The sequence below is a fragment of the Megalobrama amblycephala genome, linkage group LG11, assembly GCF_018812025.1.
Source record: "Megalobrama amblycephala isolate DHTTF-2021 linkage group LG11, ASM1881202v1, whole genome shotgun sequence".
Classification (NCBI taxonomy): domain Eukaryota; kingdom Metazoa; phylum Chordata; class Actinopteri; order Cypriniformes; family Xenocyprididae; genus Megalobrama; species Megalobrama amblycephala.
In genome coordinates, this window is record NC_063054.1 from 33,251,618 (window position 1) to 33,274,309 (window position 22,692).

General features: G+C 35.3%; 2 protein-coding genes across 4 annotated transcripts in view; one reads left to right on the forward strand and one right to left on the reverse strand.

Annotated features, from left to right (window-relative positions):
- cep85l (centrosomal protein 85, like) overlaps positions 1-22,692 on the reverse strand; it is a 69,604-nt gene that overhangs the window by 18,268 nt on the left and 28,644 nt on the right.
- pln (phospholamban) lies at positions 12,520-21,934 on the forward strand. Of its 3 annotated transcripts, none has more exons than XR_007187136.1 (3): positions 12,520-12,621; positions 18,757-18,784; positions 20,652-21,934. XR_007187136.1 is itself a non-coding variant. In XM_048207568.1 (3 exons), exons 2-3 carry the CDS (start codon positions 19,096-19,098, stop codon positions 20,668-20,670), a joined length of 174 nt encoding a protein of 57 aa, XP_048063525.1. In that variant the 5' UTR covers positions 12,520-12,621; positions 18,938-19,095; the 3' UTR covers positions 20,671-21,934. The 3 variants fall into 3 exon arrangements, 1 of the variants encoding a protein (XP_048063525.1); XR_007187137.1 differs by lacking the exon at positions 18,757-18,784 and adding an exon at positions 18,938-19,021; XM_048207568.1 differs by lacking the exon at positions 18,757-18,784 and adding an exon at positions 18,938-19,250.

Consider the following 22,692-nt stretch of genomic DNA (forward strand, 5'->3'; position numbering starts at 1 on the left):
CTGACCTATCTCAAAATATGTCAGTGACATTGTTTTGTCACAAGATACACACTAGTAATGTTTGTTTTTTCCTAGTAAATGTTTATCAAGGCTACTTAAATGCGCTAACTGAACTAAGGCCTAATCCTGGTTTAGGTCCTGTCTGTGAAATCGGGCCTATATTAAACATATAGGACATTGGGGTAAGATGTGTCAGCCCCTTTATGTAGGCTTAAAGGTGCCGTAGAACGTCTTTGTCTGTGACGTTTCAGCTCAAAATACCCCATAGATTTTTTTAAATAAATTTTTTTAACTGCCTATTTTGGGGCATCATTAAATATGAGCCGATTTAGGCTGCGGCCCCTTTAAATGCTCACGTTCCCCACCCACAGAGCTCCCGCTTGCCTTTAACAGCATAAACAAAGTTCACACAGCTAATATAACCCTCAAAATTGTTCTTTACAAAGTGTTCGTCATGCAACATGTCTAATCGCGTAAGTATAGTATTTATTTGGATGTTTACATTTGATTCTGAATGAGTTTGATAGTGCTCTGTGGCTAAAGCTAACATTACACACTGTTGAGATTTATAAAGAATGAAGATGTGTTTATGAATTATACAGACTGCAAGTGTTTAAAAAATGAAAATAACGACAGTTTTGTCTCCGTGAATACAGTAAGAAACGATGGTAACTTTAACCACATTTAACAGTACATTAGCAACATGCTAACGAAACATTTAGAAAGACAATTTACAAATATCACTAAAAATATCATGATATCATGGATCATGTCAGTTATTATTGCTCCATCTGCCATTTTTCGCTATTGTTCTTGCTTGCTTACCTAGTCTGATGATTCAGCTGTGCACATCTAGACGTCCTGCCCTTGTGTAATGCCTTGAACATGAGCTGGCATATGCAAATATTGGGGGCGTACATATTAATGATCCCGACTGTTACGTAACAGTATGTGTTATGTTGAGATTCACCTGTTCGTTGGAGGTCTTTTAAACAAATGAGATTTACATAAGAAGGAGGAAACAATGGTGTTTGAGACTCAATGTATGTCATTTCCATGTACTGAACTCTTGTTATTTAACTATGCCAAGATAAATTCAATTTTTAATTCTAGGGCACCTTTAATATTTCTAAAACCTATTTTAAAAAAATATTATATAATTATAAAACATACTTACAATATAAATAATAATAATACAAATATTTAATATAAAAATGTTTATATATTTAATATTTAAAATATTTTTCTGAAAAATACTTTAATCGCTACTTTATTGATACACTATAACATCTATATTCAGGATTAAATGAACAAATGAATTTACAGTTAATTCATAAATTACTTAATTTTAGAAATATTTTCAAATGAATTAAATAATTTACAATTAATATTTTAAATTATAACATTTTTTAAAAATTAAAATTATTTATTTATTTTATTAATTTAGCATGTTCTCCCCATGTCTGCATGGGTTTCTCTGGGTGCTCTGGTTTCCCCCACAACTACAAAGACATGCAGTATAGGTAAATTGGCTGTAGTGAGTATGTGTGTGTGAGTGTGTCCCAGCACTGGGATTGCAGGAGTTAGTGCACTCTCAGTGCTGGGTTGTGGCAGGAAGGGCATCCGCCATAAAACGTGCCAAATTGGCTGTGCAGATTATTCCACTGTGGCGACCCCTGACAAAAAGGGAGCAAGCCGAAAGAGAGAGAGAGAGATTTTTTTTTAAAAAATATATTAAATACAACCAATAATAATTTAGAAATAAGTAATTTATTTACTTATTACTACATTACATCATTACATATACATCTTTACTGAATCTTTGTAATCAAAACAACTGTTCGGTTTTAAAATAACTCTTAGGCCTGCACTTGTGCACTGGATACTGGGTGGGTTATGGTACATTTTATCCATGAGACCACTGACAACCATCCACTAGACCATGTATTGAACTGATGTGCCCGCGCAGGGGCAACCGCAGACGACCATTACACAACAAGTTATCAGATGTATTAACCTCATTTACATCAACTCTTTAAAATAGTCCATATTGTTTCCCTCTGCAGACTTGACCGGCCACCAGGCTCACAAATGCCAATCCTATAAATGCGGCACATATCAGTGACACACTCGAGCCTGCAAACATGCCTTTATTTGCCTCTGGAGTGCTTTTAGTCCCAGCAGCAAACCGCGTGGTGATAAGAAGCAGGTGCCACTTTCATTGCCAGGCCTCCCTCACCTCTTCACATAGCTGGGGATATTTTTAACAGCCAGTGTGTGGTAAACACAACAAACTGGCTCAAATCTCCACAGTATGTGCACTCGGGGCACCAACCACTCATAAATGGTGAGCTGCGCAGGAGGAGTCCATAACCAGTTGGGTGGTTGGCAGCAGCAACAACAAACAGGCTGGGAAGCAGATGACAGGGACTGGATAAGGGGAAGTTGAGTAGGCAGTTCCCTCTATTCACTCTTAAAAGATTAGTTCACTGTTACGTCCTTGCGTTGTTAATATTTTTCTCTTTCCCCGAGTCTCTCCTTTTTACTTTTACTTTCATAGTCGCGTCCCATTGGTTCACGCCGCTCACCTGGTCCCAGTGTTCCTGTGACGCCATCCGGCCGGTTCCCCGTGGCATAAAAGCGGGGAGTAGACGCCACTCGCGAGGCCCGAGACTCTGTGAAATATTGTTTTGTGTGAAGGCCCAATTCTGTGTGTAGTGAGTTTGTGTATCCCGTGTGTTTGGTAATTGTACTTGACTTTTGTATTGTCTCATCTCCATTTGTTCCACCTCTGTATTGCGCGCTGGTCACATCCGAGGTTGGAGGAAGGGACAGATAAGAAAGTCGTGCGACGTAGGCATTTCACTTTGTATTAGATGCCCTAGTTTAGGGGCGAGATCCACCCGCTGTACTTTTGCGTTTGGGTAGTTAGTGTAAATCAGGTAGTGCGTCGGGGACGTGAAGACTCTTTTCTTTTCATTCTTTTCTTTTGGGTAGTTAGGTTCAGTGTTGGGGGTAACGCATTACAAGTAACTTGAGTTACGTAATCAGATTACTTTTTTCAAGTAACTAGTAAAGTAACGCATTACTTTTTCAATTTACAACAAAATATCTAAGTTACTTTTTGACTGACAGATCTCCTGTCCCCATATTGAGAGAAATAAAGTGCAGAGGTGTTGTGTGCGCTGTGTAAGCATTATGGTTATTGTAGTTTTAGACTAAATGTGAACATGCATGCACTCATCTCACTTGCACAAAAACATTCAGTATTCCTCAAAATGAATAAAAACAGTGAAATGCAATCTCAGAATTTTTGCAAACCTGTAAACTATATTAAATTACACAAATATACTTTATGTATTTAATCTCAATTATTAACCAATGTCTTTGCTGCTGACCTTCAATGTACCTAATTCAACCATACTAATAAGCAAAAATACTTTAGATTAGATTTAGAAATAAGAACAAGAACTTCCTTCTTCTGTATCCTATTCTTCTTTAATCCAGAATAGCAGCACAGCTGAAAGGTTTGTTTGAGCTGCGCCCTCTACTGTACAGGTGTAAATATGCATTACCTTCAGCCTGAGACTTATTGATTTCACTTTTGGTGTGAAAGGGCCTTTTTGCCAAAAATATATCATTTTTTGTTGTTATTAAAAAACAAACAAGCAAGCTCAGCCCCAGTGAAAAAAAGTAACGCAAAAGTAATGTAACGCATTACTTTTCATAAAAAGTAACGAAGTAATGCAATTAGTTACTTTTTTAGGGAGTAACGCAATATTGTAATTCATTACTTTTAAAAGTAACTTTCCCCAACACTGGTTAGGTTAGAATTTTGGGCCACAAGTTAGTTTTTGTTCTTTTTGTTTCTTTGATTTGGATGCCGCCTGCGTCCCCTCTCCAATCCTCCCACTTTTCTTTTGTGTTTCTTGTTTGCCATCTGTTTTCCTCCTTTATTTTTATACTCATACTTTGCTCATATCTGTATATAATTTCTTGTTTTCTCCCTGTGTTCTCATTGTAAATATACTAATCATGCTACAAATACCTCACCACTTGTAAACAAAACTGTAAACCAGAATGACTTTTTGTCTCTTTCTGCATTAAAAAAAGGGTGCAAAATAATCATAAAAAGTATAGTAAAAGAGCTTATATGACTCAGGTATTTTATCCAAAATATCTACACTCTAAAAAATGCTGGGTTAAAAAACACCCAAGTTGGGTTGAAAATGGACAAACCTAGTGCTTGGGTTAAATGTTTGTTGTTTATTTAACCCAACTATTGATTAAAAAAATTAAAAATCAGACACATAATTACTGGAGGCAGCAATAATAATCAAAAGGTGAACATATATTAAGAAGCTATTTAATAAATGTTTATTGTTTAATTATCATTCATTAAACTTATCAATAAATGCTCATTTATTAAACATATTAATGAATGTTAATTTACAACATATTTTAGGTTCATTTTAAGCAAGCAATATAGTAATTTTTAAACAACAGTAATTTTCAACCAAACTTGGGTTGTTTTTAGAGTGTATGATCGATTCGGGTGTGCGAAGCACTATATTTTTTTTATACTTTTTTAAGCTTAAAAGCCTCAATCCTATTCATCACACCTGCATGGAAAAAAGCGACCAGCACATAATTAAAATATCTTATTTTGTGTTCTTCTTTTAGAACAACATGAGGTTGAGTAAATGGCAAAATGTTCATTTTTTTGGAATTAACTAATATGAAAGCTAACGGGGTAATATCTGAGGGTTATAAAAATTTCTTAGACATTATTAATAAGTTCAATCCTTTGCACCGGAGAGCAATGTCATATTTCTACAGTATTCTGTTAAAACAAGAAACTGTAGATAGAACTACAGTCAAACAGGCCTGGGAGATAGAATTAGGTCTTGAGATTGATCCAGATAGTTGGGAAGAAGGCCTTGAGAATATACACACTTGTTCAATTAATGTAAGGCATAATTTAATTCAGTTTAAAACCTTGCATAGAATATATTTTTCTAAAGGTGAAACTGCACAGTATTTTTCCAGAGGTTTCTCCACTCTGCAATAGATGTAAAGTAGCAGAGGGTTCTTTGACTCACACACTATGGTTGTGCCCTAAATTACAGGAATATTGGGAAAGCATATTTGATTGCTTTTCTAAAGCATTTAAAAAAAATCTCGAACCATGTCCACTTTTAGCTATTCTTGGGATATCTAGTATATCTAGAAATGTCTGATATACATGAAAGACAAGCTGTTTTATTTGGTATGGTAATTGCTAAGAGGCTGATTTTACGAATGTGGGGTTGAGATCTTGTAAACATGCTTGCATTGGAGAGATTGAGATACATTAACAATGATAAACCTGAGGTATTTGATAAAATTTGGGGACAGAATTTACATATTGTGTACACAATATTTTATTTTAATATATTTTAATAGGATTAAGTGACTCTACAACATTAACGAATTTGTATCCAGCTTAAGCATTACCTGTCTATAAAGATAATTTGTCTTTGTATGCATCTGTCCCTCAAATGTTCTGTTTGTTTTGTTATAGGGTTTTTTTTGTTGTTGTTGTTGTTGTCTTTGTTCTGTTTGTTCTGTGAAAAAGAAAAAGCAATAAAATAAATGTAAAAAAAACCAACAACAACAACTTCTTAGACATTATTGATCTAATTTTAATATTATATTAAAATTTAATCAATGTTTAATAGTATAAATTGGCTTCCTGTGACAGGCTGAAGTAGCCCAACCATTCAACCACAGGAAAGCCAGCAGCCCTGTGACGTCTCTCCATGCATCTGGCCACCAGGCTTTAAGTTGAAGGGTGGAGAGCATGTAGGCCAGGACATAGCTGTCATTCCCCACCAGCTTGTCTCTTCGGGTGGTGTTGTTACCACATGCCAGAAGTACCATGCCATTCCTATCAAGACCAGGACTTACATTAGAACTATGCTGACCCTAGGCCTGTAAATCTGTCATAAATGAGGGCTGTTATAGGTCTGCACTGATTTATGGCATTTACTTACCAATAACTAAACAAAATACAAAACATTCATCAGCCCAAAGAATGCCTGTCCTCTTGGAAAGTGGGCATCTAGTGGGAATAAAATCTGTGTTTACTTAATTTTATGCCATTATATAAACTAAAAGCTTCATGAGTCATGAGTTTGTCTAAACTTGCTCCTCCACCTGCTCCTCAAAGCTCCTGACAGCAGTTTTGTGTTTGTTTCCCTCCACACAGTCGTTTAAACAGTCTGAGATGGGAACAGCTGCTTGAGGAAGGAACCTCATTTATAAGAGTAGATGAAGGCCAGAAAATGCAAAATGCTGTATCTTTAATTAAACTCCCTTAGGGTCTCGTTCCCCTCAAGTCAGCAACTTTGAATAGGTCTTCATTTGACATTGGAGAAACCTCCTCTGCATATTTCTATTATTAACTACTAAACATTAACTCTATGAAAAATTTGTGATGAATTTCCTATTTCCAGGATCGGAAGGGAACATATATTTGGTCAGTTTCCCAGGAAGAGAAAGACATACATTTTAGAGATGCATATACTGAAACTTCAATACAGATAAGTCAATAATTGTTGATGTTATGGTAGATACTGGAATCTATCACTCTTTAAAAAATGTGACTTAGCCTGGTAGCCATTAGAAAGAGCGATTCTTTCGCAGAGGACTGATGCTCTTGGTGAACAGACTAAAAGTCAAATCCACTCTCTCAAACATACCAAAGAGCACAGGAAAGGTCTGATGGCTTTCGGCTACAGCACTTGAACAGTTTCACTCTGCCACATTGCACAGCTAATCTGGTGCCAATTCCATGAACTCTATCACAACCTGCCACTGCGCTCTTTCTCGAAGGGCCTCCAGACAGCAGTCCATCAACCTCTTGGCATGCTGGGGCAACAGAGGGGAGACACGCTGGCGGTGGTGGTACTCAGAATTGGCAATAAAGGCAATGCTGTGGCCATCTGCGATGCAGCGGTGAGTTTAGCAGAGTGTTATATAAGAATCACCTATCGTTGTTAAGCACAGGTATAGGTGATATCTTAAAGTGTTTGCTTTGAGCTATTCTAGATCCAGAATAATTATTGCACACTTTAAACCAGTGGTCGCCAACCCGTCGATCGCGATCGACTGGTCGATCTTTATCACTGTTCCAGTAGCTCGTGAAAATAATAGAAATACGAGTACAAAAATACATTACATTTCTCCAGTCTTTGTACTTTATTTTTGTATTTATTTTTATGTTATTTTCGGGAGCTACTGGGACAGACAGATAAAGGTAAATAGCCCACATAATGTCTGAGTCTGTAAAAGGCCGTAAACAAGAGGCCAGAAACGCTGAAGACGGACGCGAAGAGGAGAAAATTCTGTAGCAGGCAGAGCAGCTCACTGTTCACGATGCTCGAAATATAGGAAGAAAACATAAATATTGAATTGGGGGTGAGGGCTTATATGAATGCATCTCTAAAAGGAGATCAGTCTTCAGAAAGATTTTGATGGCAATGGCATTTTATTTTCCTCTTACCTCAGAATAAAGTAGCTAATTGTTAGCGCATTTCAGCTTTGTTTACAGCGGTAACCAAGGAAACGCTGTATCACTGCTGCTCCATAAGCGCCACCTGCTGTCAGAGAGTGAATCTGCTTCTCATTCAGCCTGCTGTTTTTGTTTCATGCTTTTTTTGTGTGTAGGCATTTGTAATTTCACAAAGATAAAGTCAGACCGTTCTGTTTTTGCTTTAAATCTTGAAATTAAATCTAATTCAAATAAAAAAATAACTGCTCATGCAACGTGCGTAGCATCTTTGTTTGGATTGTGATTAAAAAGCAGTGGTTCCCTCTAATTTGAAATGGCTATGTATTTTTGTTTATTATAATAATATTAATAATAAATATCTGCAACCAGTATCAGAATCGGCCAATTTGATTGTAATAAATAAATAAATAAATAAGAATCTAAATTGGCCACAAAAAAGAAAAAAAAAAAAAAATACTAAATACAATCTGGGCTGTCATTTTCTATCAAGTAGATCTTGTCTTTCAAAAAGGTCGAGGTCAGGGATCTTGGGCTTAAAAAGGTTGGTGACCACTGCTTTAAACCCTAGCACTCAAAATAATTAATTGGTTTGAGTAGGACAAACTTAAATTAGTTCAGTCAAATGAACTTTTATGAGTATTTAGCACTTTCTTTTTCTTTCAAGTTCACAGAACTGATATAACTGAAACTGTTTGCTCATTTTGAGTTTAATGAACTTGAGTTTAATGATTTCTTTTAGTTTAGACGAACTTAACTGAAACTGGGCTGGGATTTCTATTTCCCAGCATGCTTTGCCCATGGCACTCAAAAGGGAGAGTAAATGCTAAAATTAAGTGTTATATAATGTTTTTTTTTTTTTCAAGATTAATGTTAAGTGAGAGATTTAGTAGTGATTAATGTTTTGTTATGCTAATTTAGAAGAGTTTCTGTTAATGTGGGTTTTTGGAGAGTTACCATCACGCTTGGTTTGAGAGCAACTATTAAATGGTTTATATTGCTGTACTCATTCAGCAAGTGCTATACAATTCTATTGTTAACACGTTAGCAAATTAGCAAGTTAGCATTTTCTGAATTAGCTTGTTATAGCTAATAAGAATGTTTGCATTAGGGTTACATGATAATTTTAAGTTAAATTTATGAGTTCAAGTTCAACAATTAAAATGTATGAGTAGTACAAAATGAAAAACTGCCAGTTCTGCTGATTATTCGGACATATAAGCTACACTTAATGTATGAATGCCAATGGATTTGGCAACAAAATATCAATACAAATTATATTTGGAAGAAAGATAAGCACACTTTTTAAGCAAATTATATATATATATATATATATATATATATATATATATATATATATATATATATATATATATATATATATATATATATACATACACAGTACTGTGCAAAAGTCTTAGGCACGTCAGTATTTTCACCCCCCAAAAAAGTTTTTAAGCCAGTTATTTACATCTTTTGCTGTAGTGTGTCAATAGGAAATATCTGTTCACATTTCGATGATGGTGAGATCATATCACTGACATGCCTAAGACTTTTGCACAGTACTGTTCACATTTCCAAACATTCATTTTGCCATTAATTGTAATAATCCAGTGAGATTTTTGAATACACAATAAGACTGATAACAGCCGGTGCTCCACATAGAGATCAGAGCTCACCATCATCGAATCCGTCTGTGATTACATGAAGAAACAGATGAAACTGAGACAAACCAAATCCAGAAGAACTGTGGCCGTGTCTCCAAGAGATTTTAAGAAACCTGCCTCCAAAGCTACCTGAAAAATGATGCCCAAGTGTACCTGGACAAGAGCTGTTTTAAATGCAAAGGGTGGTCACACAAAATATTGTTTTGATTTAGTTAATATAATTGATAAATAATTTTTTTTTAAAACATCCTCACTTTACAGCATTTTTACATAAGTGCCTAAAACTCCTTACAGTACTGTATCTTTGCAGGCAGGTTTCTTCAAGCATCTTAGAGACACGGCCACAGTTCTCCTGGATTTAGTTTGTCTCAGTTTCATCTGTTTCTTCATGTAATCACAGACGGATTCGGTAAGATCAGATCACTGACGTGCCTAATATATATATATATATATATATTTTTTTTTTTTTTTTGCAGTAGATTTGGCAACAAAATATTAAACTGATATTTATTCCAAACAAGATTCCAAACACTTTTTAAGCAAATTTTTTACAAAAATACGATTTTTTTAGGTGTTCAAAATTAAGACAAAAAGTATTTGGACACTTAGGCTACACTTAAAATCTATACATAAGATTTAGCAACAAAGATTCAAACCAAGTGATATCTATTTGACAGAAAGACAGCACAAGGACACTTTTCAAAAAAAAAAAAAAAAAAAAAAAAGATTTTTTTAAAGTTTCAAATGATAAAACAACCGATATATTATCAAATCAAAATAAAAACAAAACATACTTGGACACGTCAACAACTGTGTGAACTTGAGGAGAAATGACTTCATACCTCCACTTAAAATCGCTGTTGCACCAGTTAGTTAAAAGCATGTGCAATTAAACGGCCATTTAAAAAGTTAGTTCTGAGAAAAGCTCATGCAGCATTTGTTTACAGATGCTACTTGTGTGTAATGCAATGACATTCAGACATTTTAAGTGTCGCTTGAGTGTCCAAATACCTTTTGGGGTCACTGTATACACACACACACACACTTTGTCATAGCCCAAAGGCACCTCTGTTTTGTGTGTCCTGGTGACAGCTGTTGGATCCAGGGAGCGTGTGTGCTAAGCTGAACAATGAGTTGAGACATGGTTGTATTGCACCTAACAAGCAAACTTTCCAGCACTGGCCAGAGGGCATGGCACAGGCAAATGGACAATGTGTATGCATGCGCATGGCAACCAGGCATTTACACGTCATAAACACTCTGTTAAAAAGGTACGGTGAGCAAGGTCACCAGAGAGGACTGACCTCCTCCATTTTAATGAGAACAGCATGTATACCGAGCCAAACAGCACACTCGATGTCCTATTGCATTGGGATTATGGTAGTGAGAACAACTAATACGCAAACTAATGCACATTCAAAAAGAACTGAGATGCTCTGAAGGAGTTGAGAAGTGATATAAATCAAAAATATAAATAGTTTTCGAAGTTGTAAATTATAAGTTTTACAAGATAATTTCTGAAAAAGTTTTTCTGATGAACCTAGTTGTCTATGGAAACACTATACATTATCAATACATTATCATTTTCAAACAGCACGACCTTCAGTGAATCTAGTGTGCATTTTACCAACTTCTTAGACATTGACATTTTACTGTTTTGGTCAAGTGGTGTTCATCCAGACCTCGCCAAAAAACAGTTTCGCATTGGCTGAAGACTACACTGAAATTGGACGCCATCGTGATTACTTTTCCATTCCTGATGTCCTCTTCAAGCTCTTAAAGCTTCCCTGTCTCTAGTGAACAGAGCTCCTTATAAGGAAGAGAACTTTGGGATGTTTTTATCTCAAAATAGCACTCAAACAATGGAGGGGAAAAAAAGCAAAAATATGCAAGAAAGTTCCCAGTGCCCCCAGTGGATGCTCTTAAACCATAGGTTGAAGATGTTTATAGTCTATTAGGATATGTCTCACAGACAATCTTCTCTATAAAATCAGTCATTTAGAGCACATGCTGTTCTGGCCACAACATCAAGAGAATATCTGTATTAATCCACCGACTGGATATGGTTACAGTAAATTCCACCAGGGCTGAACAGTTCAGTGTAGAGAACACATGTAAATGAAGAAAAATGATATATTAGGCACAATTATGGGCAATTAAATGACAATTTATTTATAACCGGGGAACTGCGTGAACCTAATATGCACATGCCATAGGAATAAAATATAGTATGTCGACACCTTCGACATCGAAGTGCACAATTTTTGTCATTTGATAATAAATTTAGGAAAGGCCCATTATATACAGCTACCAGTGTTAGAGATGCACATGAGAAAAGCAATAAGCTTTTTTAATACTAAAAACTTTTTCGCAGGTGAAAGTTAAAGGGTTAGTTCACTCAAAAATGAAAAAAATTACTCACCCTCATGTTGTTCTCAACCTGTAAAACTTTTGTTAATCTTTGAAATGCAAATTAAGATGTTTTAAATGAAATCTGAGAGATTTCTGTCCCTCCATTGACAGTCCATGCAACTACCACTTTATCACTTCAAAAAGTTGATAAAGAGATCAAATTTTCCGAATAGCCTCAATTGCTTTATATGATGAACAGATTGAAATTAAGCTTTTATTAACTTTTTGAAGCATCAAAGTTGAATTTGCATGGACTGTCAATGGAGGGACAGAAATAAATATATTCATTAAAATATCTTCATTTGTTTTTCGAATGAACGAAAGTCATGAGGGTGAGTAAATGATAACAGAATTTTATTCTTCTATACCCTTCTATATGTCCATTCAAATTTATCCAAGTATATTTAATTAAATAAATTATATATTATTTTAGACCTGGATGAATTTGCTGTAAGTTCATTTTGCCTGCAATTTAAAATTTCACCAGCAAAATAATAATAATAAAATACTTCTACTACTCTATCAACTAATAAATATATATAAATTAAATAAATTATTTATTTTATACCTGGATAAATTTGCTTTAAATACATATTGGCGACAATCTGAAAAAAGTAATAAAATAAATATTAAAAATTAATTAACAAAAATAAAGATGATAATAATAATATTCTTTCAACTAATAGTGACAGTGACTCAGCATCCAAATGCAGGATATATAATTATGATCCATTAAAACCTAATTTTGTTATGCTGTTTTTGTGAGGATAACAGCTTGCAAATCTGCTTCCAAAAAAAAAAAAAAAAAGTGAGAATTGAGAGAGTTCAGACCCCTCCTACGCATCTTTAACTTTCCTCTCTCCTCTTATACTCCACCCCTTCACTTTTTCTGCCATAAACTTTCGAACTCCACATTGCTGCCACAGACCCTCCTTTCCTCCAAAAGAAAACCAGAGCAACAGGATTGAACCTGTTCATCTACAGATTCAGGTAGGTAACATTTTCTTGTATACATTGTATATCAGTTTAAGGATGGACCACAATGGTCGTCTAACCGTCCAAGATCAGTTTATCTGCATTTTGTCTTTGACTATTATCACATTTGGCTATTGTGTTTAGCGCTGTTTCATGAGCATCTCTTCATATACATCGCAGTTTGACTTTTAAAACTGCCTCCAAGTTTTGTTACATTGCAGAAAAAAGAGAAACCCATCTGATTTGGGTCAAGCGAATCCCTAACCAGCCTAAAAGGTCTTTCTTAAGATTGATTTGAAGGCTAAGTTTTGCAAATCCCTATAGATAGGTCTTTTCGAGACTGAACAGAGCATTTCCATAAGTAAGAAAACATTATCCAAAACATTTTGGTGATAAATAATCAGTTACCCACTGTGTTTTGTATTCTCACACAGCAGTGGATGATGTTTCAGAATGTATAGAGTCGGAGATTAATCAAGAGTTTTGATGTTTGGGTCTGTCCGCTGGTCTTTGTAAGTGTTGCTCTGTGCGATCACGATAAACAGCGAGCCCGACACATTCATCTCTGAACACAAATCGGGGTGACGTGACCTAGACTGACTCTGACCTACACAAAACAACCCCAGATCTGCACTCCACAGGGAGATCTGACAACCCTTCATTTCAGCACAAATGAGCTCGCTGCATTCACTGCGGCCCTGCAGAGTAGGAAAGGTTAACTGCATACAGAAGACTGTTAAATCAGGAACCACACCACAGGTTGCACACAACCATTAGTGTTGCCTTTGCAGAGGCCTGAGGCAAATTTATATTTAGATTTGTGTACCTTATGGTTTCTGCAGGTTTTATCAAGGTAAATTAAAGACTTTTTAAGACCAAGTAAAGAAAATCTAAGGGATAATCACAATACGTCAATATGTTATCTAAATGTACTGTAAATGTCTAGGGAGAATACAACTTCCAACAAATAAACCTTACTTTTTAATTCATTTTACAAAAAAGTAGCTTGAATACCTCAGCTCCCAACCACTAGTACATGGAAATAATGTTTTACTGTACCTTCTGATCTGTAGTATTTTTGTCTCGTTTTCCAGTGCAGTTGTCTGAAGATTCTTAAATCAAGAGAAATTTACTTGAGGCGCAAAATGACATGAAATATGAAGTCTTATTTTCTGTGAAATTGATCAAAGTTAAGTGAGCTTATGATTAAGAACAAATATCTACCAATGGGCTCAGAAAAATCAAAGTGAAGTTTTCATATCTCATTGACAGATATCGGTTCTTGTTTTAAGTATAATGTTTTAGTATTAAGTATTTTGTTCAGTTTTTCAAGACTTTGTTTTACATTTGCATCTTGATTTAAACTTGTTTAGATTTTTGTATTGAAAAACAGGGGAAAAAAACATTATTTTTTTCTTGCAATGCATGCAACATTTAATACCATGACTTTATGAATTTAAGACTTTCTGCTCTGATTTAAGACCTTTTTAAGACCTTAGTTTGTGTAAGGGTGAATTTAGACATTTTAAGAGCCGCAGAAACCCTGTATGTATTTGTAGCATCGGTTTATTATGCCACAAACACATGTTCAGCTTCATAATTACAGTATATTTCATAACATTTATTCTATAATTTCATTTAAATTATATGACACACACACACACACATTTGATTTTGATTTATATCACCAAACATTATATACATGTCTTGGTAACACTTTACAATAAGGTCTCATTTAATTTAAGTTAATGCATTAACTAACATTAACTAACAACGAACAATACATTTTCTACAGTATTTATGTGTATTTATAATGTATTAGTAAATATTGAAATTAACATTAACTTAGATTAATAAATGCTTTAGAAGTATTTTCATTGTTAGTTCATGTTAACTAGTTAACAAATTGAACCATATTGTAAAGTGTTATATACTTATACTAATTAATTTTTGGAAAGATATTGTGACTTTAACATCTATGACCGATATATATATATATAGTGCAGTACATATGTGATAATTCAAACAATGCATCACAATATCATAACTATAGGAGAGAATGTGAGAGAATTAATCTGCGGTATCATTTGCTTCACTTTTGTCCAGCACTGCTTTTATAAAAACACTGGTTTCAGATTTTTCACTTTAGTTAGAACACCTGCATGTTCATTAATTAAACCGTATAAAATTATATAAATACTATATCAGAAATATCTAAAGTTTTAAAGTAATAAAAAGTGACAAAAAGAAATATTAAATATCAATTTATGACTGTGTAGGCACAGTCCTAGTGTGCATGGCCAAAAATGTCTGCCCTAAAGCCAGTTCAACAGGCACTGTCCTACCTGTTAAGAGTCATGCCCTCAGAGGCATCACCAAGCCACAAAAAACCCCAATGCATTGCTCTGCAATGCCATCATGGAAAGTTCAGCACTGAGGCCAACTGAGTGCACTCGCTCGGCCTCAAGTGGACTTATTTGTACAGGGAAGTTGCCAGCAAAGGGTAAAAAAAAAATATGCACATAAACATGAGCAGGCTTGGGAAATCTCCGGGCCAGCTTTTCAGAAGATTTCCTTTTTTGGTGAGATTCTATCTTATTTTTGCTCCACTTGTTTTCTCTTTTTCACAACTTTCTTGGCAGTGTCTGTGCATTTTAATGCCGATGAGTTGGTGTTTTTTGCCAAAAGATGGCTTGAGAGAGTTGATTCAAATCTGCTCTGAATAACCATATGAGGAAGGGTATCTTAAGCATATGACCTGCTCGATACCCTCCTAAGGAGATTGTTAATGATCTTATCATTCCCGGTGGTGATGGGGGACATGACTCCTGACTAGCTAACTAGGGCGATGGAATGTTGGTGTCCTGTGGTGCTGACAAACATCTCTCCAAAGCCCGTCGTCACCGCCAGAATGTTTATCTCCTTCACGTCACGTGCGCCCTCCGTTAGGCGCCTGAATGGACTGCTCAACTCCAGGCCTCACTGTCAGTCACTCGTCTACTTAACCTCTTTCTACAGTGACACTGCAGCTGGATGCAAAGCACACCATGAAAACAATCGGTGAGGAATAGGTTTTGTTGGTTCAATAGGTGAAAAAAGAAACAACATCCCAACATCTTTAGACTTATACTTCTATCCCACAAAGCCTTGCTTTATTTGCATCACATTAGATAAAGTGCAAGTAAAATACACAAACAAAACCCTCAAATTATCACCACTTCAAACTACTGTTTTCCTAACATTTTTAAGTGTATCAACAAAAATGGCCAACTAAGTAGGGATGTGCAAGATGACTTTTAAATATTGTCTTGTTGGTAGGTTGTGTGAACAAACCTAAAAGAAGCTTCTTAAAGAAGCTCTGTATACAGGGATCCCAAACTTTGACCAACAAATTGCCATAATTTATTATTTTTCCATTAATTTTTCAGTCATTTATTAAATTAATGATTTTTAAAAATCATTTTATCACTAAAAAAGTTGCAAAGTAGTTTCTAGTCAAATAAATACTTAAGAACTGAGAATAAAAAAAAAAAAAGACAATATAAAATGGCATAACTTATTTCCATGACCTTTTAGGATTTCTATCCATCAATTCTATCCATTTTTCTTTCAAGTCTTGATACTCAAACTTTAAAAATTCCCTTATATTTCCAGGTACAGTTGAAAGTGTTTAATTAGGCCGGTTTTGGCTTCACTAGATGCATTCCTTAGGGGATATTTACATGAGATGGATTTTTGTGCTAAAATACAATTTTTAATTGGACTTTAAACTTAAATAAACTTAAAAACCCAATGCTCACGGTGTAAGATGTTCAGAACAGCACAAATTAGCTAAATTAAACAGCTAAAGTATTGCTAAAAGCATGCTACTTGAAGCAGCTGCTAAAAATATTAAAAGAAAAAGTAAATAAGACAAAATCTAAAACTTGTTAACCTCAGTAGAAAAATAGTTGGTTGTTGGACAACTATTTAAATAATTAACCACTGGCCTATCCCTAATTTAAAGTGGAACAGAGTAAGATGAGAAGAACATCGTTTTCCTGACAGGGAGCCTCCGCAGAAGCCTTCAAAACCATCTTAAACAACATAAATTGTGGAAATGTTGAACATTCACGCTATACTCAAGGCCTGTTTCATGTCTTTACAAGTTGTTGCAAAGGAACTGGTTTCTATCAAGTAAGACTAGACTGCTCAGTATGAAAACAACCAAATCTTACATTTCCGAAAACACCATCTTCCATATAACTGATTCCCATTAGTCTAAAGTAGTCATAGACTACATATCCAACAACAACAACAACAACAACAACAACAACATCATCCCAGGCCTTCATTACCCTCTTGGTGATAAGTTCTACGTGGTAAAATAAGCTCCTGATGGATTCTGGCTAAGTCCCAGCCATGATTTCAATGGAATATTGTGACCACCAAAGGTCATTCCTAAGAATAACCTTATTGCAGCGGCCAATGAAAACACAGGCCACAGGTGCTTCCGTGTCCGTTATGTTACTCAAGAGACGATGCTGCTGAAAGCATCTGTAAGACAGAACACCCTACAGATTTGAAGAGACAGGAATGAGCAGCAGTCTGAAAGAGAGAGATAAGCTTGTCTAAGACGAGAGCTCCGCTAATACGCAAAGATTTATAATCAAGGCCACTTTATCTTTTGGCGAAAACAGGGTTTCATCTAATCTTTCCGGAGGCGAAGTGCTAAATCCTGATTTAGGCTGTTTTGTACACATGTAAAATCACCAATATAAAACGTCTTTCTGAAGCCACCTCTTTTTATTTACTCAGAGCCAAGATGGGATAATGAAAAGAAATAAGCTCACTCCTACACCGCAAAGACAGTTATATAAAGAGACAATATGTGCTGCTGAAGTCTCATCTTGCAAGTATTCAATAATAATAAAGTAAGTTAATGACATTGCACTTGATGTATAATAGACCAAGGCTTTGTACAAGTACATCTTTTGGGGGAAATGCAAGAGTAAGACTGCAAAATCCACTCTGAACAAAGAATCTACAGGAACCAAGACCCCTGGGGTTTTAATTTTAGAAACCTGTCAAGCATCTTCCTTTTAGGTGACACATCTGAAAATGAAACTATTCAGGGCATAGAAATGTTCTGTTTGAGAAAGCCGTTTCATTTGACTTACATCAGTTGCCAAATGCACTGAACACTATAAAGAGTCGGCGACCTTTCACCTTCCACTGACCTTTCAAAGCACAGCTGACGAGTACCGACAATTCACATTATGTACATTTTTTTTTGAATGAATAAAATAAATTATGTTATTCAGAAAGGAAGCATTAAGTTGAAATCGGTCGCATCAAAATATACAGCAAAGACTGTCATAATGTTTAAAAAAAATAAACACTGTTCTTTAGAGCTTTCTACTTTCAATGTTGAACTTCCCATCCAGCCTAAAAAAAAAAGCGGCACAACTGTTTTCAACATTGATAATAATGTTTCTTGAGCAGCAAATCAGCATGATAGAATGATTTCTGCACTGAGGACTGTAATAAATTACACTTTAAAATATATTTAATTGTTATATTTTGCAGTATTACTGTTTTTACTGTGTTTATCAAATAAATGCAGCCCTGGTGAGCAAAAAACATATACATTTTATTAATATTACCAACCTCAAACTTTTGAAAGGTAGAGTATATAATGACTTTGTCTCACAACAATGCAACAAGAAATGCTTAAAATAGTCTAACTTCATGAAGAGATCTTGAATTTAATGCTTTAATGCTTGAATTTAATTAGACATAGTACCTTAGTTCAACTAAATTAGAGTCATCCCAAGACAGTAAAGTTTCATGAACCCATTGTTCGAGTTCTCTTTCTTTCTGCAATGTATTAAAGCAATCAACATTTTTCTGTTCCAAGTTTAAATACTGTACGTTTACACTGTATAAAACTTTCTTGCTAAAATCTCATAAAATCACTCTTCTGCAACACTTATCTGAAAGTCAAAGTGGCCCATCACGTTCTCATTGAAGCCCAAATGCAAATCATGTGAAAAGACCTTTAAAGGGATAGTGTTTCTGCAGAACACAAAAAAAGATATTTCGTACATTTATGTCCATACAATGAAAGTAAATGGGGTCCAATGTTATCGTTATCGTTATATTCTGCAGAATCATACAGGTTTGGAACAAACTCGGGGTGAGTAAATGATAGTATAACTTTCATTTTTGGATGAACTATCACTTTAAGAACACAGTCTCAAATTCTTCTGAAACATCTACCAGACCTGCATGTCACATGAGAATTCTGCATGCACATTCACTCTTTCATCTGTCTGCTCCCACCCTTCAGCCTTGTGTCCACTGGCAACCGGATCACCTCCTCCATCATCACAACAACCATTCCTCCCCGCACGGCTCTCCACTCCACCTTGCGGTACTGCCGTCCTTCCTTCCTCTCTCCTCCGCACCTCTCCCCTCTCTCTGCACTAATCCCACCCACGCTTCGGCATGGAGAAGGTGCAGCACATCACACGGGCGGCCATTCGGCGGGCGTCCATCATGGAGGTTCCCCAGCAGGCCAAGCAAAACATGCAGGAGCTCTTCGTCAACTTCTGCCTCATCCTCATCTGCCTGCTGCTCATCTACATCATTGTCTTGCTAATGTGAGCGGGAGGGGCCACAGTTTTCCCTGTAGCCAATGAGGGTGAAAAACTGTACTTAGGGGGCCAATCGCGTTGAGGGGTGGAGGGTGACGATGGGCGGGGCTATTTATTATTTTATAGAGTAGGTTTATTGAATAGTTGGGTTGTACATTGCATGATTTTTGTCTAAACAATTTGGTTGTAAATAGTGATGAGAACGGCAATACAGATATAAATTAGTAGTTTTTCAGTGGATGTTGCCGACATCAATAACTAGAGAGTCAGCTGGTAAAATTCCAATATATATGTGATGATGTCTGACACAATTTAATTATATTATTTAATTCCCTTTCGGGCCAAATACTAAGGCAGCATCACATGTATCATTTTCATAATGCGTTGTGCCATTTTTTTTTTTTTTTTTTTTTTTTTTTTACAAAAAGTATCTCCATCTTCATTTAATATCAAAAATACCGTTAAAAAGCAGTAATATTACCTTTCAAAAGTTTGGGGTCAGTATTAAATGTTTTATTCATCAAAGAGGCATTAGATTGAACAAAAATGACAGTAAAGTCATTTATAATGCTACTAAAAATTCTATTTTAAATAAACGCTGTTCTTTTAAACTTTCTTTTCATCAAAAAACCTTGAAATATTAAGCAGCAAAACTGTTTTCAACATCTTTAACACTGATCTTGAGCAGCAAATCAGCATATCAGAATGATTTCTGAAGGATCATGTGACTGAAGACTGGAGTAATGATGCTGAAAATTCAGCTTTGCATCACAGGAATAAATTACATTTTACAATATATTCAAATAGAAAACAGTTAGTTTAAATTGTAATAATATTTCACAATATTGCTGTTTTTTTCTGAATTTTTGTTCAAATAAAAGACTTCTTTCAAAAATATTAAACAAAATCTTACCGACCCCAAACTTTTCAATGGTAGTGTACAGTATATATAACAGCACAATTCATTAGGGAAGTAGCACCCAACTAAAACAGGATTGGCGCTACATTCTGGGGCGAACTGAAAAACTGACCAGTCTTCACTTTGAACTTATGCTGCATGCAAGTGTCTCTCCATGTCTATGTCACTATCCCATCACTGCATGTCACCTGCAGGCCTGAGAGATGTCATCTGAGTCACGTCTTCCATTACACACCATGCCAAACTGAAAAACACTTGCTCAATAAAAAAAATGATATGATCACGCGTGTGCAATAAAAAGTGTGCCGCTTCTGTTTTTGACTGATACTTCCACTGTACTAATTCAGTATTTTAATGATCACAAAGTCAGAAAGTTCATTTCAATAAGACTCTTTACATAAGAGAACCAGTTATTGTCTTTAAAAAAATCTGTTTATATGACTGTGTCTTGTCAGCAATGCTCATGTCAGTCTGTCAATCATGTTTAGCTCTTTCCACGGCATGTGAGAGACCGACGGCGCGATGTAACCTGCTCGTCCTCGTTTTCACTGGCAAACGAGAAGAACTTCCACCTGGGGCCGAATACGCTTGCGCTACACGGCACCACGGCTGAACCCCAACAACCCTGGAAATCTCCCACCCATCAGCATGGATCTGACCAATAACAGAGGACTAAACCTGCTGCTCAACTTCATGCTTATTGTAGTGGCTCTACTGCTCATGCTCATTCTGGTCAAGCTCATGTGACCCGAAAATGGCCCAAAATGAGAATAATCAGTATAAAAGACTCCCACTCACTCTACCTCCAAAACCATTTTAAAATTAGGCTGATTTCTACTAAACATCAGACAAACCTGTGCATGACTGACAGGCAGAAAATGTTTCTGATTGGTTAGTATACTAAAGTGGGCTAATCCCGTTACTCTTTTTATCTTTTTTTTTTGGGCTGTCACTTGAGACTTTTGAGTCAGGACACATATTTCACTTCATTGAATCAGGCAGGAGGGACATTTTGTGAGTCTGGCGTTAAAAAATGTTGCATACAACACCTTTATCCTACATTACATGCTTTGCTAGAGCTTAATGGAGGGGTACAGTAAATGATAAAAACTGATTACCACCTCTCCATATTCAAATAAAGAAAACAGAAAAACACTTAATCAAAATGGACTAAAAATGCTCCTACATTTTAGCTCAAATTATAGTGAGGCTTTAAAACTGACAGGAAGTAGGTCCACATCATTGCTTGCAGTCTCACTGCACCCTCTAGTGGTTGTTGCCTCTTACTGCTCACGAAAACAACAACATAACTAGGATTAAAAATGGGATTTATCTCAAAACAAGATTCTTTTTCTTTGAACAGCAGGTTTGGATTTAAGTACATGGCCAAATGAAAATATAGACAAGCTCTCAAATCACATGACATGCCACTGACACTATTCTTAAAAATATTACATATGCATTTTTTTTTTCCTGCAATAAAATCAGTAGATATGCAATCCTAATTGGATGTATTTCATAAATAGAAGGACATAGTCATGGTTTTAATGAGAAAGCACACTGGTTTGCCTATAATATAATCAAAGTTGCAACCTTTTTAAATTATTTATACAATCACAATCACTGTGTTCTTGAAAATTTCTGTGTGAATATATTTATGAAGTAATGATATACATGTTCAAAAATAGGAATGAATTACTGTGCAGTGCAGGTGTTGAGAAATAAGACCGAATGGAAGTAAACAATGCAAATAAAACAGTTCCACTGATAACAAATGTTTTTGTGTCTCTTTGGGCTGAATAAAAACATTTAGAGCCTCGAGCAAAGAAAGTCAAAGACATCAGCAAATATTTAAGTCCTGCAGAATCCAATTGGAACAAACACTGGGTTTTTACTATAAACAGACACCCGGCACATGAGACCATAATCAACATGAAATCAAAATTGACCTTATCTACTTTCTTAATGCACGTTCCTGGTCATATTGTGTATGATTTAACAGTACAAATTATTTCAATCATAACCTTCTTCGTCTCTGAAATGACTTTCCTTTTCGGCTGACGCCAGGAATACATCTTCCTTTTCACCCCCTCCCCACCAAATACCTGATTATATTCTGGTATATAAGACACGGTTTACAGAAAAAATACAGGATTTGAAAAATTCACAATAATTTTAAAGCATTATCTGAAAGTAAATCTCAATACAAGTTAAACCCTACTGACAGCATCAGAGGCATGCATTACCACAATAATCTGAGAGAATAATTTTGAGTCATCCCATTATAATAATTTTAAATGTATATTTTTATCTTATATAATTTAACATTTTTATTTTTATTATAAAATTATTACAATTATTATATAAATGTATATATTAAATTAATACAAAAATTCATACATTTATTATTAAAATTATAAAATTATTTTTTAAATTATTTAATAATCTATTCATCTGTATCCAGCTATTAAATGTTTTTTTTAAATTATATATATATATATATATATATATATATATATATATATATAT